Source organism: Lagenorhynchus albirostris, chromosome 9, assembly GCF_949774975.1.
Source record: "Lagenorhynchus albirostris chromosome 9, mLagAlb1.1, whole genome shotgun sequence".
Classification (NCBI taxonomy): domain Eukaryota; kingdom Metazoa; phylum Chordata; class Mammalia; order Artiodactyla; family Delphinidae; genus Lagenorhynchus; species Lagenorhynchus albirostris.
Window position 1 is genome coordinate 97,210,535 of NC_083103.1, and position 21,248 is coordinate 97,231,782.

General features: G+C 45.4%; 1 protein-coding gene across 1 annotated transcript in view; it reads left to right on the top strand.

Annotated features, from left to right (window-relative positions):
* Positions 1-21,248, top strand: part of SORL1 (sortilin related receptor 1) — a 160,701-nt gene that overhangs the window by 36,527 nt on the left and 102,926 nt on the right. The window contains exons 6-11 of the mRNA XM_060160633.1: positions 239-419; positions 9,495-9,596; positions 10,621-10,790; positions 16,423-16,615; positions 19,464-19,581; positions 19,791-19,864. Of these exons, the coding sequence (XP_060016616.1) occupies positions 239-419; positions 9,495-9,596; positions 10,621-10,790; positions 16,423-16,615; positions 19,464-19,581; positions 19,791-19,864 (838 nt within the window). The remainder of the gene's footprint in view (positions 1-238; positions 420-9,494; positions 9,597-10,620; positions 10,791-16,422; positions 16,616-19,463; positions 19,582-19,790; positions 19,865-21,248) is intronic.

Sequence of the window (21,248 nt, forward strand, 5' to 3'; positions counted from 1 at the left end):
GGCTGCACTGTAAACAACAGTACCAGCAGAAAATACTTGACAAGTGGCAATTCCTTTCCCTCTCTACTGAGCCAAGGAGCCACCAAAGGGTTGTGTTTGCGGCACAGAGAGAGCATCACTTGTAGCTGCTGCCATGGTGACCCTGGGTTCTCACTGATGGTCTGCATGGCAGGACCTCTACACCTCCAACGACTCAATGTGGAGATGATGACAGCCGCTTTTTTTTTTTTTCTTCCAGGGGAATCGATCCCTACGACAAGCCAAACACCATCTACGTTGAACGACACGAACCCTCTGGCTACTCCACAGTTTTCCGAAGTACAGACTTCTTCCAGTCCCGGGAGAACCTGGAGGTGATCCTGGAGGAAGTGAGGGACTTCCAGCTGCGGGACAAGTACATGTTTGCCACAAAGGTGGTGGTAAGTTCGAGGAGTAAACTGCTTTTGCGTGTCCGTTCTGAGGGTGGGTGTTCTGTGATCAGGCACGGAGGGTCCATGCAGGCAGGGACGGAATGCACGTGCCTGGGGGAGCTTGACTGCCGGTGCTGGATGTAGCTGGACACTCCCAAGGGACCTGGAAGGTTCTGGGAGGTCAAGGAGCAGAAAAGCTTAGACAACCACTCAGAGTGTCTCTGGGTGCTGGGAATTTGGTCCTTTCCTGGTCCAAGCATCCTTGACCAACACACATTTCTTTGAAATCCCGATGAAAAGAACACAGAAAGGAGGGGTGGGGCTAAGTGGCTTTTTTTTCTTTAATCCCACTCCCTGATTTCCCTGCAGCTCAGGCCCATTTCTTTGGGAGGTTTGGACACATGTTCATTTACATGGCTAGTAGAATGTGTAGTCATTGGCTAGTGGGAGTTAATGCTCTAAGAAAAGCAGTACTTAAGCTTCCAGCTGTCAGTAAGTAGCTTAAGTCTCAGGCTTCGGGAAGATCTTCTCCTTGATTTTGTGTGTTGGAGCCACACGCTGAAATGGAGGGCTTGCTCATTTAAAACCACAGTTGATTATTTAACAGGACTTGCCTTACAGCTGTATCAAGTTGCAACCATACTGCCCTTGTGTAAAGGAAAAAACCAGGCCTGGCCAAGAGTAGGTTGGGCTGCTCTTGCCGGGGGGTGCAAGCTTGCTTTCATAACGCGACCATTGCCTCCTTGACCTCAGGTCTGACGGAGGTCTCTGGTGCCTGGGCGGTTGCTCTTTTCTGTCGTTGTTAACCTTAGGGACTAAAACCAGATGTCATGTTTTCGTCCAGGTTCTCACTTATTTATATGTTGGTAGCTGGCCAGGCAGAAGCAGGTCAACCCGCTTGGTAGGATCCTAGGGTGGAGAGAGGACTTCCCCAAAAGGGAAAGCAGGGAGCGAGGTTGGAATCAGAAGAGAAGATGCGAGAGGCTAAAGGCCAGAGGGGTTCCCCATTACACACCTCGAAAAAGGGTTTTTTTTTTTTGTTCTGTTTTGTTTTTTTTTGCGGAACGCGGGCCTCTCACTGGTGTGGCCTCTCCCGTTGCAGAGCACAGGCTCCAAACGCTCAGGCTCAGCGGCCATGGCTCACGGGCCCAGCCGCTCCGTGGCATGTGGGATCTTCCCAGACCGGGGCACGAACCTGCGTCCCCTGCATTGGCAGGCGGACTCAACCGCTGCGCCACCAGGGAAGCCCTCGAAAAATGTTTTTTAAGACCGCTAAACCATGACAAGTTTTCTTCTGTCAGGCTGTTTGCCTCGAGTCACTCCCTGGATCATTTGCTTCCTGCCTTGCCTGTCTGTCTCTCTTACACACGTGTGTGCACACAGAACAGCCCAAGGACACAAGCATCCTTGAGTTGTTTCAAGCACAGGGATGTGCTGGGAGTGCAGGGGTGAGAGGTCAGGCCTGAGGACTGGTACCTTGTGACATCCAGTTGGGTGACCCCAAGTACCAGTTGTGTTTAAAACCTTGTCTCCAGTCCTCTGGTGCTCATAGGTCTTTTTTGTTTTAGTCTCTTGGGCCTGTGCTTTTTGTGATTTTAATTTCTCAATTTTAAGTCCCAGTGACTAATTCCCAGATTTCTTTTACTGACTGAGCTGGGAGGGTCTGAGGTGGAGAGCACTTGTGCATTCCCTCATCCTATTATTTCTAGATCTCACACCTGAGAATAAGTTATATCCCATTTAGAGCTTTCTGTGCCTCTGTTCTGCCATCACAGCTATGTCTGTTGTGTAGACATAGCTGATTTTCAGAGTGCCGGTGGTAATTTCTTTACTATTCCTGGCCAGTGGTAGGATCAGGGGCTGTGTCTGTTTGATCATCACTGATGCAGTACCCAGTATCTTGCACATTGCTTGATACATAGCAGATGTACAGTGAAGTCGAATGAATCTTTGCCTGCCTAATTTAGAAAGATGAGGCTACTGGGGTTTTCTTTGGGTGGGGGATAGGATTGGGGGATATTAAATTATGAGCTCTTTTATTGTCAACTCTCAACTCTGTGTGTGGCTTATTGATTTATATGGTATTGGTGGCAAAATTGTAGTTGTGTTGGCTTCTTGCTTCAGCACATGGATGGACCACCAGATTCCAAGGTCAGTGGTGTTAGCTAGAGGCTCCAGGTGAGATGAGCTAGGCCACCTCCTGGAATTGTTGTCCTAGGGTCACCTGCAGCAGCAGCAGCAAGGGCCCTTGTTACAAATGCAGATGGCAGGGCCCAAATGCATTTTTTCCCCTGAGCACCCTAGGATGCCTAAGAGTCTCCAAAATTGGAGACATTCTTCCCTAAAGCCTTCTACATGCAGAAGCTTCCAATGCTAGTTATATTATCAAAGGCACGTTTCTCAATGGATAGGTTGATGAGAGGAGAAACACAACTGGCAGTGGATAATAACATGGGTATTTTTCTCCTTAATACACTAGAGTCCTAAGCCATAAGGATAAACAACATTGGCCTTGGTTGGATAACCCTGTCAGTAGGAGTATTGAGGCCTGCAAGTGTCACTTCTTCTCTGGGGTGTGCCCAGCACTCTGGTTGCTGGTTTTGGGGAATTCTGAGTGACTTTAATGTTAAATGGATTCAAATCAAATTAGGAAAGTCAAGAAACTCATTGTAAAACGACAGAAAATTGGTTTTGGGCGATGAACTCTTTGGCTTTTTTCCGGCACCGTGAATGATTCCAGTTCTTTGCAAGTTAGTACTTTAGAACGTGTCTGGGCAGCCATCTTGGTTCTGGACTGGAGCTGGTTTTCAAGTCTTCATATCTTTCTGGGGCCCTTCTGACCTGGCTCTTACTTCACATGTGCTTTGTATCAGATGCCCTTCAATTTCCTTTTAACCCAAGTTTAATTTTTCTTCCTTGGTTTTTGACATGAAATTCACTTACATAGTCCACAGCATAGGGCCACCATTAATGCAACAGGGAGGCACCTCTGCAAAGGGACCGACATCAGTTTGTGAACTTGGTGAGACGCAGCTGTGAGGTACTTCCTGGTGGATAACGGTAGTTGCCGAACAGTTGGAGGGAGGGGAGGGCTGGCTGCTACTCTCCAGCTGCACTCCCAGCCTCTCCTGAAAGCCAGGCTCAGACATTTCTTGCACAGACGTGCAGCAGTGAGCCAACACCCGATGCCTGAGCTTGTTGGAGTCTCCTCTCTGTTCTTACAGATGATGCAGACACAGGGTTCTAGAGCAGGCTTGGCAAACCATGGTCCTTCACTTGTTTTTGTCAATGAAGTTTTATTGAAACACAGCCATGCTCATTTGCTATGTGTCACCTGTTGCTGCTTTCATGTTACAGTGGCAGAAATGAGTCAGTTCCTAGAGGCAGGATGGCCCACAAAGTCTAAAGTATTTCTATACAGACCTTCGCAGAAAAAGTTTGCCAGCCGTTGTTTTAGAGGCAGGATTCTGTTCGCCTTTCACTTGGCATCAGGCAGCTAGAATCCTCCAATGCAAGAGCTTGATGAATCTGAGGCATCACCCCCAAGAGTTCAGGTGACAGGCCTCCCTAAATCGCTGTGCCCTGTTCATGCCAGGGTGTTACCTTTAGGATATTACGGCTAATTCAGACACCTTGCATTCTGCAGATTTCCCGAGAGAACTCATTTGGACTTTCACTATTCTGACCAGCCAACCACTAATTTCACTATTGGAAACCAATTTCTAACCATCATTATGCTGATTTAAAGTCGCTAAGGCTGATAGAGATAATGGAAAAACTTAGTTATTGCCTCAGAACGATGGGCTTCTACACAGGGGGTTAGCTGGCCACGGTTGGGGATGTGACTTTTAGGATAACTGACCAACATCTGACTCTTGACGAATTATTTTAATTATGACATCCCTTAAAGGTCTCCAAACATAGACCTAGGTATACGTACTCGCTGCTTATAACTCATACAACAATAAAGCTCAAATGTTTTTACGGATTAAAAATAAAACTATCCTACCAATGTGTTTAAAATTAATTTTTTGTAACACCAGTATTGAGATATAATTTGTACAGCATAAAATTCACCCTTGCAAAGTACACAATTCAGTGGTTTATTTCACGAGGTCACGTAACGCTCACCACCATCTAAATCCAGAACATCGTGGTCACCCCCAAAGGAAACTTCATACACAGTAGCAACACTTTCCACTGCCCTCTCCTTCCAGCCCCTTGCAACCAGGAATCTACTTTCTGCCTTGTGGATTTGCCTGTTCTGGACATTTTATGTAAAGGGAGTCATATGATTTGTGACCTTCCGTCACTGTTGTCTTTCGTAGTATCGTGTTTTCATGCGTGTTGAAGCAGGGATCATGGGATCACCGTAGTTTTACGTTTGCTGCTTCTTTCTCCTGCCAGATCAAATCTCTGGTTGAACCCCTCTGGCGAATTTTTGTTTTGAGTTATTGTACTTTTCAACCCAAGAATTTCTATTTGTTTCTTTTTTTAAAAAAAATAATTTCTGTTTCTTTATAGATATCCTCTATTTGGTGAGACAGTGTTCTCATACTTTCCTTTTTAATTCATGAGACATGATTTCCTTTAGTCCTTTGCATGCATTTAGGATAGGGGATTGAAATTTCTTGGCCGATAAGTCCGATATCTGGCCTTCCTCAGGAACAGTTCCTGTTGACTGTTGTGTGTGTGTGTGTGTGTGTGTGTGTGTGTGTGTGTGTGTGTGTGTGTGTGTGTGTGGTGTGTATGGGTGATATGTTGCTGTTTGCTTGCCATTGTTTTGGTGGAAAACTAGACATTTTAAGTGATATAATGTGACAACTCCTCACATCAGAGTAACCCATTCCCAGGGGGAGCTTTTTGTTGCTTGAGTTTTTGCAAGCTTTTATTTCATTTTCAGGATTCTGAAAAAGTTGATTTTTGTTGGTATTATTGTTGCCTTTGTTTTGTGAGTTTCCTGCATTCATTTTGTAACGTCTGCATCCCTTGTTGGGTATGGCTAGTAAAGTACTGACCATTAGTGGTCAGCTAATGATGGAACAGAGATTTCCTTAAGTACTTTGAGCCATTCGTCTGGCAGCCTTTGCTGAGGGCCTCTGAGTGTGTGTTGGTGCCATGCCTTCTACAACTCTGCCTTAGCCTCTGCTTCTTGTTTGTGTAGAGACGCAAGGTTGTTAGCTGGCTGTGAGAGATTAGGCCCTTTCAGTTCTTTCCTGAGCATAGCACAGCCCTTTTGTGTGTGACCTTGTAAATGTCTTGGAATATTTCAGAGCTTATCAAAACCTCTTACGGACATCTTCTTCCCCAGTTTTTCCTTTTAGGCCTTTTAGTTCACCTTTTGCAGTTCCAAGCGATAATGTTTCTCCAGCAGCTGTGGTGTTAAAACATTTGCCACTTGTCACTGTTCCCCGTAAACGCCCTGGCTACAGGTCTGTGTGTACAGCGAGCTGAGTCATGTTATATAAAGAGAAGACCTGAGAATGCAGCTTTCAAGTGAGTCACCAGGCAGATCAGATCTGACAGTCCTCTGGCTGTGGGGCATTTGGGAAGCTCCAAACCTGTTCTGTCCTCTCCAGTGGCTGCTGGGCTGGTGGTTTTCACAGCTGTTGTAGCTGTGAAGCTGTGGGTTTCCCAGGCTACCACAGAGCTAGAGAGAAAAGGGATGGGATTAGAACAAGTTAAAACATCACCAAGTTAGCTCTTCTTGCCGGTCTTCAGTCGTTGTCTTGAATAAATGCTCCTTGAGTTTTTGCAAGCTTTTATTTCATTTTCAGGATTCTGAAAAAGTTGATTTTGAGAATTTTTGTCAGTGTTCTTGTTGTTTTCACAGATGAGTGGGTTTTTAGAGTTCCTCACTTTGCCGTTCCAGAAGTGCTTTCAATTAATATTAACTTTGCACACTTTTTATTACGGACATTTTCACATCTACATAAAAGAATAGTTTGTACTGATATGACCCCCCCTTGTGCCTTCATTCAGTCTCAATAGTATCTACGTTTGCTAATCTCTTTTCAGCTGTCTACGCACTACTTATTTTTTTTCCTGGACTGTTTTAAAGCAAATCCAGATATATCATTTTATCCATAAATTGGGTATAAACAACATGAATGTGGATGGTATATAGCCGAAACTTTGTTACTGCTTTGAAGGAGAAGGTGGCAGGGAATCTTACAGCCCATTTCTATCATGATCTAATTTGTATGTGCAAAAGAAATTTGGATGTATCAATTTGGCACTGTGTCTGGCTAGCAGACTAGAAATAAAAGCGGCGTAGCCAAGACGGAGGTTTATTTTTCCCTCCTCAGTGCTGCCGGAGGTAGGCGGTCTAGGGCTGGCATGTTGGTGCCCTGGTGTTATTGGAGTCGCAGGCCTCTATCTTGCTGTTCTACCATCCAAACAAATGATTTCCATTCTCAAAGTTCCCTCATGGTCCACGACACGTGTAACTAGCCTTCGAGTCTATTGGAGTTAAGAAGAATTAAGGACAGACAGAAAGGTCAAAATAGGACCCCTCCTAGCTGATTCAGTCTCTTTAAGCAGCTTTCCTTGAAACCCAACGCAATAGTCTGTTTACGTCTCATCGACTGGTAACTCAGTCGCATGACCACACAGAGTTGTACAAAAGGAAGAGAGTCTTAGTCTTTTACTCAGGTGGCCTTCAGGGTCCTTTTGCCAAGGATGAAAGGCATTAATGGATGCTGGGGTAAGTGTAGCAGTGTCTGTCTCTCTCTGAATATGCTCATAGGTGACTGCGCAGAACATTTCTGAAGGAATGGCCCAGAGCCCGTTACCAGTGAGCACTCGGGAGCGGAGCGGAAACAGATCTTCTGCATTTTACCTTATACCTGTCTGTATTGTGAGATGTTTTTCATGAGTATGTTTTACTTTTATAATAATGGTAAAGGAAAACCCAACATCAACAAAAACCCATAGTTTATTAAGAAATCTATCTTACAATCAATGTGCCGTAGTTTCATTGTTAATACTTTTCTTGGTGGTGGTAAAATACCACAATAACTCGTCTGCAGATGCTTTAGGAATGAGCCTGATTGTCCAGATTTAGGAATCATTCTCTTGGAAGGAAGTGGGATGGGTGTGTTTAGAGGTTTCTCATGACCTTAGTATTCTGCGATTTTTGCATTTATGCCTTGCTATCCGTCCTCAATTCTCAAGACTCCCAGCAGCCATCATTAAGAACACTTAACTAATGAGGGGCCTGAATGTCACTGAGAAAGGTGGCTCCTTTCTCAGGTATAACTGCAATAGGAAGTAGTGACAGAACATAAAAAATATGTGTTTCACTGATATCTGTGTATTTATATATATTCATAAGGATTTATATAGGGTGACTTAAATCGTCTGACCTTTATACATAGTTATAAAACTTTATTGACCTAAGGAGGGCTTTTGGAATTTATACATAGCAGTTTTACTGGGAACTCTTCTCTCATTCAGGTGATACATTTTGCGTTTTTTTTTTTTTTAACATCTTTATTGGGGTATAATTGCTTTACAATGGTGTGTTAGTTTCTGCCCCACAACAAAGCGAATCAGTCATACATAAACATATGTTCCCATATGTCCTCCCCATTTTGCGTTTTTAATCAATCTGTCATTTCTATAGCCCCATACTGAGGACAAGGTATTATGTGGTTTTCGGGCTGCCATTCTGAAAAGGCAGTCTTCTGTACTTCTCTGCCTGGCTTCTTTAAAACAGACGACTTTTAACCAGTGTTTAGTGGTGGCTTGAAAAAAAAAATGTGTGTGTGTGTGTACACACATTCTGCTGCTCAAATGAATAGAAAATAACTTCATGTTCATCAGCCTGCTCTTCACAGTATTTATTGGACATGCGTGAGCATGTGTATTAGTAGTTGTTATATTACAGTTAAGAGAAATGGGCATCTTCCGTCCTCTATAGGAATTTAAAATCTATAATAAACAGTAGCAACATAGCCAAGGATAAGTGAAGCCTTCTGGCTGGGGATCCCGACATTCTAATCAGTTGGGTGATAGGCGTGCTTGCGAGGATGTCCGCACGAGGATGGGCCTCCCTGTCTGTTTTCGTAGATGTGCGACATTTGCCTTCAGTTCCCGGTCACAGACTTGTAGAGCTGGAAGAAGCCACATAGATCCTTTACAGTGTTTCTTATCCTTTTTTGAATCATTGACCCTTTTGAGAACCTGGTGAGACGTTCTCCCTAGCAACACGAGTGAGTACATCGACACAGAAAATTTGTATATATATTTCTGGGGTTCCTGGACCACTTAAACCCATACCCAAAGTCCTGATTCAAATCAGCTTCTCATTTTATAGATGAATAAACTAGGACCTAGAGAAGTTTAGAGGGGGCTCCAAATCTAGTGCTTTTCTATACATTTGCAAGCTTCCAGCTGTGGTTTAATGTCTCTAAAATGCAACGTGACGTGGTCAGCATCGTGTGGAGTGAGTGCATCACGTGCGCGGTCAGCATCATGTGACGTACTCTGTATGCTACCAAAGAAAGCATATTCTAGCCAAAGACCTGAATCACTGAGGAGTCTTAAAAGATTAAAAAGAGAATCAATGAAAATCCCTTCAACTCTTGGTACAAATTAAAGCCCTGTGACTCGGGGACCCCAGCGATCTGCAGATAAGAGTAGAAGGAGGAAGAGGGTATGTTTTTATGCGTATCAGGTGTGTGGCTGACCTCACCCAGGGGTGGTTTGGGGGCTGTGGGCTCCTCCGCCCCGCCTGTCTCGCCATCACACAATTCTCTCCCTTTTCACTCTCTGCTTAAGCTTTGGTGGCCACCGCCCCCTTCCCCAAGCTCAAGTTCTCCCATCATACCGTCGTCCTTCCTCTTCATGTGGTATCTGGAGTATCTAATATTTATCGTAGACCAGGTATCTAGGATAAAGTGGTACAGCCCCAGCTGCCCAGTGACAGCACATGTTGCAGAAATGTGCATTTGTGGTCACACTCCCTATTTTGTGTTTTTAGTTGAATCAGAGGGGTCTGACTTTTCACTTTTCTTTTTGCGCTCATTTTGAGTGGCGATAATATAGTACAGTTGATTTTTTTTTCCTCTTCCTTGGCAGCATCTCTTCGGCAGTCTGCAACCATCCTCTGTCCAGCTCTGGGTCTCCTTTGGCCGCAAGCCCATGCGAGCAGCCCAGTTTGTCACAAGATATCCTATTAATGTGAGTGGGGTCCACGCCGGGGTGGGAAGGAGTGCCGTTGTCCTCGTGCAGAGGTTAGAGGGAGGGTGATGGGGGATGGATACCTGATGGAGTCTCCCTGAAGTCACTTTCTAGATCGGTCTCGAGAGAGAGAACCATTATGCTTTGGGCATCTTGGTCTGTTTTCTCCCTCTTCACTTTTTGAAGTGGAGCTGAATGGGAGCCTTAATTTGCTTTAAGTGGAGAAGGATTGGCAGAGAGGTTTGGAACCAGAGTCAATGGTCTCAGTGTGCTAGTGCTGAAGGAATGAGAGGTTAGTGACAGCAGTAGTTATTTATTAAGTACCTGCTGTGTTGCTCACAGATGGTGAGGTTCCAAAAGGGGATAGGATTTGAGTCTCACCCTTTTAGAAACAGATGGGTTGGAGAGCCTGAGAGCAGAGCAGAGGAAGAAACCATGTACAGTCAAAGGCTTGACTGTGCAGTACGTGTTAGAACATAGGGAGCGATAGGGAAAGTCAGTGTGGACCGGGTCATCAGAGAAGTGACCACGGGGAGGAGGTGGCCTTTGGAGGCCTTGATGCCCGGAGTTGGTGTAATGGAAGGTTGGTAGCTAAGAGGAGGGTGTGACGGAGAACATGCTTGTCTGTTCTTTGCTTTCTCTGGGCTCTGCCTTCCTATAGTCACCTTAGAGAAAATAAGAGGGAAGGGAATGCACATTAATCCATGTTGTACTTTGTACTAATGATAGGGAGACATTATTAACTAAAAGCGATTTCTGGGTCATGTTTGGAGTTCAGGGCCCATTCTTATTTTGTGTCCCACCTGCCAAGAAGGGGTTTGCTCCGGCCGTAAGGCAGCCTCAGGGTCTCCAAAGAGAGAGTCGGCCAAGCTTCTTTCCCAACGTGGGGAGGCTTTCCGTGGGCTCCGAGCCCGCAGTCCTCACTGGGACCTTTGGAAGTCATTGCTTTAGTGTGCGCTGGGACAGTCCACAGGGCCTGTGTGGTTTTTTTGACTTCTGTCTTTTCTGACTTCTGATGCCAAAGGAATATTACATTGCGGACGCCTCCGAGGACCAGGTGTTTGTGTGTGTCAGTCACAATAACAACCGCACCAACCTGTACATCTCGGAGGCGGAGGGGCTGAAGTTCTCGCTGTCCTTGGAGAATGTGCTCTATTACAGCCCAGCAGGGGCAGGCAGTGACACCTTGGTGAGGTAAGGAGACCGGGAGGCCCTCCCTGCGTTCTTACAGCCCCGCACGACCTCTGGATGGGTGGTTTTCAACGTTAGCTGTACATTTGGACTCACCTCGGCAGGGAGGTTTCAGAAACCCCGATTATGCCTGGCTCCCCTTCCTAGAAATTATATTTTATCTGGTTTGGGGTGTGAGGGGTGTGTGAGGATTTTCAGAAGCTCCCCAGGTGACGTTTATGTGATGCACAGGCTGAGCACCACTGCCTGGGTGACACTTAGGGTCACCGCCACAGTGTCAGCCCCTCCTTTGGGTTCCCTTCATTCAGTTACCTGGTTTTGTGGTCTCAGAGCCAGTGGGAAAGAGCGCTTGCAAATCATCATCAACTCCAGACCAGCTGGTATATGTGGCCGCAAGGCCCTGCTTCTGTGTGACTCTGGTTAATTGACATCATTACTCTGTTTTTCAGTAACTGCAAGGTATTGTTCTGTGGTGTCTGTGGAAAGACACCACCATCACCGATCCTTTGTCAGTAAATCACATGCCTGGAGTTGTCCTGCAGTAACGGGTGTTCTCTGGGTCGTGGAGGAGTCCGGGGTTTGGGAGGGGTGGATGCCACGAATCCGTGGGGGCATTGGTGCCACAAGCCCATTTATTCTCATTTATCGGGTGACAAACCAGACTTGTGTGTGTCTGACTGTGATTACGTTTACTCTGTGCTCTTGGGAAGAGCCATCCGGTGGAGCTGACTGACTGGTCTGCAGTGAGGTCTGGCCCAAAAGGCCGTGACCACCAGGTCAGAGGGCAGGTCCTTGCTGCCCACTGTCCCTCTTCACGTTGCCAGTTCATTCAGTCATCAGTTCATTCAGCAAGTATGCTGCTGCCTGGTGCCTGGCGATGTTGCGTGTACAGCCATGAGATATTGTATCCAGCAAGGAAAACTCAGGACGAGGCCCCGCATTCTATGGAGCTTTTGTTCTAACTGGGGGAAAACAGAATATAAACAAATATGTGATCTGCTGATAATGGTGAGCGCTGAGAAAAAAAATAAAGCGAGATAAGAGGACAGAGGGTTACGCGGGTATTACTTTATATTGGCTGGTCGTGGAAGGCTGTTTCACGAGGGTGACATTCCAGCAGGTGCCTGAATTACACGAGGAAGGGAGCTGGGCACATACCCCGGGGAAGAGCATTGCAGGCGGAGGGAACAGCAGGCATGGGGGTTCTGAGGTGGAACTTTGTTGGTTTATTTTAGGAGCAGTGAGGAGGCCAGGGTGGATCAAACAGCTGGTGGAGGGGAGAGAGCATCCCCAAGACACAGGAACCAAGAGAGCAGGGTTCAGGTTGTGTAGAGCCCTCAAGGGTGTAGAAAGAACTTTATCTTTTTCTTCTGTTCTTCTTTTTTTGTGCGGTGTCCTAACCACTGGACCGCCAGGGAATTCCCTGTTTTTTCTTCTAAGCACGATGGAGGGTTTTGACCAGAAGCTGGACATTATTTGATTTAACCTGTTACGTTTTTTTGGACACCATTTTAAAAACTGTGAATTGCATTATGTAAAGAAAAGTGCATAAAACGTAAATGGGTAGTGTTAATAAATAATTTTCAGTGAACGCTCACGTGACTTATCTTTTAAAGAAGCCATCCTGGATGCCGTGTGGAAATTAGACAGCGGACTTTCACGTGTCTGGTGGGGACATGAGTGGAGGCGGACTTTCATGTGTCGGGCGGGGGGGACGCCCAGCTGTGAGAGCACTGCCGGAAACCAGGCCAGTGGAGATGGAGGTTGGCTGGACCCCGGGGCGGTAGCAGTAGAGATGCTGGAAATGGTCAAATTCTGACCATTTGCTGATGGACTGGACATGGAGTATGAGAGAAGGAGGAGTCAGGGACCCACCACTGCTTGGCCGGGGTTGCTGCTGCAGTGATGGTTTCAGACTGACGGAGAGGGCTGGGCGAGGTGCAGGTGTGGGGAAAAGATCAAGAGTTCTGGTTTGGAGATGCCTATTAGATATCCAAGCAGAGAACTTTCTGTGTGGTCTCTGATATGCTTTTCTACGCCCTGTTTCTTCTCCTTTGGAGGTGCTGTCATCTTTTACTCCTTACTTTTTTTTTCCCCGGTGTAGACTCGCAGGTTATTTATTTATTTATTTATTTATTCCGGGTCCCTCCCCCCTCCCACAGGTTACTTATTATTCAGTGTCTTATGTTGTGTTATAAACCATTCCTGCCCTGATTCATCCTCAGGTCGTTCTGGTCAGTCACGGCTGGTCCAGACCCTTCCGGCTGGTCCTGTGGCTTTTTTTTTTTTTTTGATTTATTGAAGTGAAATGCTCATGATGTTAACCATGTTATTAATATAAACAACTCAGTGGCACACAGCACATTCACAATGTTGTGCAACCCCCAGCTTGATCTAATTCCCAAACATTTACATTTATATTTCCCCCAAAGTAAACCCCTTACCCGTTCAGCAGTTTCTCTCCACTCTCCCCTCCTCCAGCCCCTGGCAGCCACCAGGCTACTTTCTGTCGCTACGGAGTTGCCTGTCCTGTTTCATATAAATGGAATCATGCCGTAACACCTGACCTTTGTGTCTGCCTTTGTGTCTGCTTCACTTTGTCATGTAACGTTTTCAGGGTTTATCCACGTGTAACACGTGTCAGTCAAGACTTCATTTCTCTGTATGGGTGAGTAATAGTGTCCTTCCTTTTTCATAACTGAAATCATGAACCACTCTCTCTCTGGCCTTTTGCTGACTCTTGTTTGTCACCTTTGAGAGCCTCCAGCTATGGGGCTGATAAGTCGCGGCTTGGCTTCTGCATTTGTCAGCTCTAAAGGATGGAGACGGCAGGGCAGGGCAGGGGCCCGAAGCTGAAGCGAGTGGCTCCCCAGGAAGCGGGAACCTCAGTGACGTGGCCACGCGACCCCTGCGCACAGACAGATGGCCCTTTATGCAGTTACAGACGTTCCTCCCCGGCTGCCTGCCCTGCCTCACCGCTCGGTCCAGTTAGGAAAGTGAAAATAGATTTACGTCAAGGTTCATAGACTGACATCCTCCTTGGCCTTCTTATTTTTTTTTCTTCAGATTTTATCTCGGGACTGGAGATGTTCAGATGTACTCAATTGAATGACCTTTGTCGGCTGCGTCTCCATCTCAGCACGATGACATGGGACGGGGGTGAAGGAGCAGGTTATGTGGACAGGCTGGGCTTAACTTACAAAACAGAAAACCACACCAAACCAAACGAGCTCTTCTTTGAGCTCAGTGGGAACGTGTGGTGCCGAGGACCTGGGTCTCTTTACTTAGAGACCGGGAGGAGGAATTCTCAGCAGGGGTGACCCTGACCTTGTGAGAGGTGCCAAGTGGAGGCAGCGTCTAGATGGAGAGACAGACGTGGTGGGCCCACAGGGCATCTTGAGGATGTGCTGGCTTTGGGCTGAGGGTGGTTGAGGGGGACCTGGTGAGCTGCCTGGCGAGGGGAAGAGCAAGTGGTGAGAGCCAGGGAGAGAAAACGGAAGAAAACGGACTCTCCGGGGGAGATGCTTGGGTAAGTCAGGTAGTTGTAGGGTGCAAGGCGTCAGAGCGGGAGATGACAGGGTGGACTGGGGCCTGGAGGAGCGTGGGACGTACAGAGGCTAGGCTTCTGCTTGGATTGAAAAAATAAAACACCAGGAGAGAGACCAGGGGGAGAAACAGGGCTCCTGAAAACGAGAGAAATCCAGACCTCCCAGATAAATTGAAAGAAGCCGATACGGGGACCTCACGATGCTAGGATCACAAGCAGCAGAGCCGAGGTGAATGGAGGGCAGGGGGGAGCAGACGAGGGGCCCGTTCCTAAGGAAGCAACTGAAAAACAACTAAAACAGACCTAAGGAAACCACGCATCCGAACGTTTGGTCTCAGCGCTGGTGTTTTCTGGAGGACCTTGCTCCGCCTCTCAGCTGGGGTGGCCCTGCCACTGCTGTGTGCGTCTTCCTGTCTGAGGTGGCCAGCCATCATCCAGCTCGACATTTGTATGACAGATAAAGGGAGAGCGCAGTTCTGTGCTTTTTTACAAAGCCCAGTGGCCCAGAACCCTCCAAATAAAGGACCCGCTTCCGGTTTTACAAGCCACGTGTGAACTGTGGCTACCCTTTCTCAGAGATCTGTTCTGTTTGTAACGTGTGTACCATGTTAGAACAAAACTTCTTCCCAGGGCAATTACAGTATCTGGGGTAGCAGTTAAGGCCCGGGAGGGTCGTCTTCTCTGCTTCACTGTTAATAAGCATAACCTCAAGGTTTCCAGAGCCATCCTTGTTAGATATACCATGCCTTTGGGAAAGGGGTTCTGCTTTGCTCCCAGACAAATCCTATCGGCTTCCGTCTGACCAGGGTTTTGGCTAATTAGTTGTTAAGTATCTGGACAGTGGCTGTGTAACCCCTTAGCTATATTCCTATAGATTGGGTTAGATTGTAAGCCTCAACACTATACTTCTTTAAATTGAAGAATAGTTGATTTACAACGTATTAATTTCTGCTGTACAGCAAAGTGATTCAGGTATACATATGTATACATTCTTTTTTATATTCAGTCCCATTATGGTTTATCATAGTATGTCAAATATAGTTCCCTGTGCTATACAGTAGGACCTTGTTGTTTATCCATTCTGTATATAATAGTTTGCATCTGCTAACCCTAAACTCTCAATCCTTCCCTCTCTCACCACCCCCTCTCCCTTGGCAACCACAAGTCTCTTCTCTATGTCTGAGTCTGTTTCTGTTTCATAGATAGGTTCATTTGTGTCATATTTTAGATTCCACATGTAAGTAATATCATATGGTATTTGTCATTCTCTCTATGACTTATTTCATTTAGTATGATAATCTCTAGGACCATCCATGTTGCTGCAAATGGCAATATCTCATTCTTTTTTATGGCTGAGTAGTATTCCATTGTCTATACGTACCATGTCTTCTTTATCCATTCCTCTGTTGACGGACATTTTGGTTGTTTCCATGTCTTGGCTATTGTGAATAGGCCAGCACTATAATTAGTATCGGTGAGTTTGGTTTAAGGTTTCCTGTTTGTCAGGGCTCACTAGAGGATTTGGGGTCAATTTCATTAGTGGAGAAATAAATGTGACTCTGACATCAACTTTTCCGTGTTGTATTAATCATTCTGAACCCCACGTGAGGAGTGATAGGTCAGGTGAGCATCTTGGCCTTCAAAATGACAAAACATCACTTTTTTAAAAGGACAGATTATTCAGCCGTAAGAAGGAATGAAGTACTGATACAACATGGATGAACCTTGAAAACATTATGCTAAGAGAAAGTAACCAGATACAAAAGGCCACAAATTGTATGATTCCATTTATATGAAATATCTAGAAGAGGCAGATCCATAGAGACAGAAAACTGATCAGTGGTTGCCAGTGTCTGGGATGGAAAGGGAAAGTGGGGCATGACTGCCAGTGGGTCCAGGGTTTCCCTTTGGGAAGATGAAAATATTCTGGGACTACACAGTGATGATGGTTGCATAACATTAGGAAGGTACTTAATGCCACTGAATTGTGTACTTTAAAATGGTTCAATTTTATGTTATTTAAAATAAGAACATGCCAAGCAAATGATGAATTCATGCTCACAGCTGTTTCATTTTCTCTTAATGTAGGTATTTTGCAAATGAACCATTTGCTGACTTCCACCGCGTCGAGGGGTTACAGGGAGTCTACATTGCTACTCTGATTAATGGTTCCATGAATGAAGAGAACATGAGATCAGTCATCACCTTTGACAAAGGGGGGACCTGGGAATTCCTTCAGGCCCCAGCCTTCACGGGATATGGAGAGAAAATCAATTGTGAGGTATAGATACTTTGCTCTTGTTTGGATTGTTAATACACACTTTTAACTGTAGTTCTACTCTTAACAGTTCCCAAACTCTGCCTCAAGATGCCTTGGGATGCCATAGTGAACTCACAGGGGCACCATGGGATATTTTAAGTTTTTGAGGGAAAAACTGTGATACTTGACATCTGTTGGTCACCATGTGAATTACTATCTTGAGTTAGTTCACCGTTTCAACATTAGCTCATGCTATATGTCTTTTGATGACATATCTTTGTGAAGCTGGATTTTTGGCATTTGATGTGATAAAAAGCAAGTAAGAAAATCAGGTTGGCACAGGAAATGATGGTAGTGATATCTGATTAGATTCCAAAGTTTGAGAAGATGTGCAGTGCCCAAAAGGTGTCTATATACTATTATTAAGTAATTTTGGTTATTTAAGAATGAAATAAAATTTTGTTTTCTTTCAATTTATACACACACACACAATATTATTTCAAACTGCTGCTAGGTTATTAGGATGTATACTTATTAAGTTGTTTGGACTTAACTATGTAAAAAAACAAACATTGGTATTTCTTCTGACCTGAGGCTGTTATAAAAAAAATTACTGAGATACCAGTTGTGCTGGGAACCAAGAAAGTCTGGGGACCTGTGCTGTACAGCAAAGTGATTTGCTGGGGAACATCTTTTAAAATTCCTCCCTGAATATAATTTAGGATTCTACAGTTTTCCCTACCTGTCGCTTCATCTGAAAAGCTCATAATACTAAAATGTGTTATTTGGTCCCATTCAGTGTTACCATTCGCTTAAGTGGCTCCTTCCTTTTCCCTGGGGAGAAGTCTGTGATCGTGGTCCTTGGCTTCATGTGACACCCCACACCTCCATTTTCATTTCTCTAGGGGATCTAGGGTGTGTAAAGTAGGCAGGCGGAAGGAACTTGGAAAAAAAGAGTAGTACTCATTTTTGGAGAAACCAAAACATTTTAGTTAGGCAATTACCTGGTCTTTTGGATTTTTGAACTTCATTTGCCCATGGTTAAGTGTATTGACTCTCTTGTGTGCTGTATCCGTGGTCCTTGGGAAGATTATTTTGGAGACTCTTGTTCTAGAATGTACTTCTTGATCTTTTTTCTTTTTCTTTTTTTTTTTTTTTGTACTTCTTGATTTTTCTTCCCTATTTGGCAACAGGTCTGGACTTACCACATCGAGTCTAGCTTTGGAGAGAGGCAGGTTATAAGTAGGTGCAGATAAACACCTAGGTGTTGTTTCACTGCACGATATAGGTTTTGGAGCATGTGGTAGGGGTCCAAACCTTGGTTAAATAAAATGAATACTATTGTTAAAATCCAGCTGCTTATTTCCCTGACTGATCAGTTTATTTATGAACTGTACAACAATTAGTAATCAGCTTTTAGTTTCTGCTTCTGATTTGAGGTGGTGACAGAAAAGGTGAGTTGGCAGGTATTTGAGACTCAGCCTAATTTGCTCCAGTTTTTATTTGCTGAACATTGATGCTAGCAAGACAGATATTTGTTAGAGAGATCCTTTTGTTATAAAAATAAGTATATCTAGCAACTCATGTCAGTTTTTACCTGTAACTTAAGCACATAGAGATACCCCATCTAGAACACCAGACAAGGCTACGTAACATTTGACAGTCACTTTCTGGCCGGGAGAATCAGGTATGACCCTATAGCAAAAGGCCTTGTTTGCAGAGCTATTAAAATCTGAGCATAAGTGATGGAAGCCAGTTTGAATAACCTGAAGTCTTGCAGAGGACACGTGAAGACTTGTCGTACAAATGCAGACTGCTTAAAAAAGTTTAATGTGACTCTTTTGGTGTTTATATCTCATATGTGTTGTACATCTGGGAGCTTATCAGTGAGATTTTCTGACTTCTGATTCTTAGTTTTTTTTCTGACAGAGTTGCTTAAATCACATTTGAAATACATCTTCATTGACTTAGAAAATAAGTACCATGAAATCATTTCATTCTCTTTCATTCTTTCGAATGACATGAGAGAAATTCTAGGTAACATGAGAAAGTGAAAGCTTTCCTATCTACTTGAGTTGGCACTAATTTCTTTTTTAATTTTTATTGAAATATAGTTGATTCACAATGTTGTGTTAGTTTCTGATGTACAGCTAAGTGATTCAGTTATATATATATATATGTGTATATATATATATATTTTTATATATATATATATATACACACACACACACACACACACACACATCCCCACACATATTATATGTATATATACACACACACACTTTTTTTTTTTTTTTCGGTACGCGGGCCTCTCACTGCTGTGGCCTCTCCCGTTGCGGAGCACAGGCTCTGGACGCACAGGCTCAGAGGCCATGGCTCACGGGCCCAGCCGCTCCACGGCATGTGGGATCTTCCCGGACCGGGGCACGAACCCGTGTCCCCTGCATCGGCAGACAGACTCTCAACCACTGTGCCACCAGGGAAGCCCCCACACACACTTTTTTAGATTCGTTTCCATTGTAGGTTATTACAAGATATTGAGTATAGTTCCCTGTACCATACAGAAGGTCCTTGTAGGTTATCTATTTTATATATGGCACTGATTTCTAATTGCTATTCTCTGAGAGTCTCAGAAGGAATTTTTTCTTAGGATTTTTCTCTTTTCTTCCATGAGAGGCATTTATGTGGTTCAGATGATCATGTCCACCTGGGGTAGTGTGGGGACAGCCAGGCTGTGGCTCTGGTCTCCTTTGGGCCGGATCTCCTTCCTCTGTGCCGACTGCAGCGTGGGCCCAGGAGGCCTCGGCGTTTCGAGGGAGACCTCCGTGTCGCGTCGCGTGCTGACGGCTCCTGAACTTGTGTTCTGTAGCTCTCCCAGGGCTGCTCCCTCCACCTGGCCCAGCGGCTCAGCCAGCTGCTCAGCCTCCAGCTCCGAAGGATGCCCATCCTGTCCAAGGAGTCGGCTCCCGGTCTCGTCATCGCCACGGGTAAGTTGGCTTTGCCTGTTCTCACTGACGGGTTAAGCTATTGGGTTACGTGCAGCCAAGTACACAGTGACCGCTGCCACCTAGGGCAATACTGGCTGTTCGTGGTTCTGAGACATCTTAGTGCGAGATGACTCAGAATTTCTGGTTGAGCAAGGTGATTATCTGGCGTATTCTTGACATTAAAAATAATTAGTCTTCTTGCATTTTAGGTTCAGTGGGAAAGAACTTGGCAAGCAAGACAAACGTGTACATCTCCAGCAGTGCTGGAGCCCGGTGGCGAGAGGTCAGCCCCCTCCCTCCGCAACCCCTGCCCTTGTTTGTGGGAGAATGTGGACTGTGCCTTGACATTTCAGGGACACACACGGCTGGTGGTGGAGGCCAATGACGCCAAGTATGATTATAAAATAAGGAGAGGTACCCGGAGCCACACTGACAGGGTCAGCTGATTTGTATTCACACCCCGTGATGTGGGCTTGTGATTTTGCCAAAACTGTTACTTTGAATCCAAAACAAACTTTTTAAAAAACAACTGTGAATTTGTGTAAATATCGCAAGATTATAAGTTCCGTAAGGATAAGGCAGTGTCTGTTCTGTCACGTCTTTACTCCTGGGACCTAGCAGCGTCTGGCATGGACACATGGTGCTCAGTAACTGTTTGCTGAATCCATCGGCAGATTGTCACGTATTTGTAGTGGTATCAGGGCTGACCCTGGTTTCTTACTTATTTTTGCATATTAGCGAAGTTAAAGCCAAGCCCCTGCCCCGCCCCCTTCCCTGACTGGCTGTGCTGCGCAGGCGCTCCGTCTCACTCCGGGCTACGGCAGACGCTGTGCTGTGGAAGGAGGCTGCTTTTGCCTGAAGGTTGTGTGACGAATTTGGATCCTTAGGAGCTGATTGTACCAATTCTGAAGGTGGGGCTAGTTCTCTAGTCCCCAAATGCTAACTCAGCCTTGGACATTAGAGAATTCCCAAACTTGTTTAAAAAAAAAAAGTGTTTTTCACCAGTCTCCCATCAGGGAGACGGGCATCTGGTCTCATTCTGTAGGGGCCGCTTTCAGTGGTGCTCTGCTGTGTGTGCAGGGAGCTGCTGGGGTAGAACTCACCAGATCTCTCGCAGGCCGGACGTGATGTCAGGAGGGCTGTGGGATTCTCGGGAGAACCAGCAGACAGCTCCCATCCTCATGGTGCCCTTCCTGGGAATGCAATACATACACTTGCAGAGTGAAATACATAGTATGTAAAGCAGTAGTAATGCCCAGCATTTGTTTGGGTCTTGGCCTGTCACATACCTTATCTCGTTTGAGGTAGGGCTTGCTGTCCCTCCACACATTGTGTGTGTGTGCGTGTATGTGCATGCGTGTGTGTGTGTGTGTGTGTGTGTGTGTGTGTGTGTAAGGACTACACAGCTGTACAGTATGGTAGGAAACATAATTACGTATTCGGATGAGGGAGATTGTTAAGGCCAGAGTAGTCAAAAAGTGTGAACATGTTGGAATTTTCGGGGCATCCTTGTCTAGCTTCCACGGGAAAGATTAAGCAGCGGCTTTCCTCTTCCCTGGAGCTGGACATTCCTTTTGAAATTGGGTGTTCTCTCCTCTGCAGATAGGCTGGTGGTTTGTTCGTACCTTCTGATGTTGGTGTAATCTGGGATTTGAACATCTGCAAGT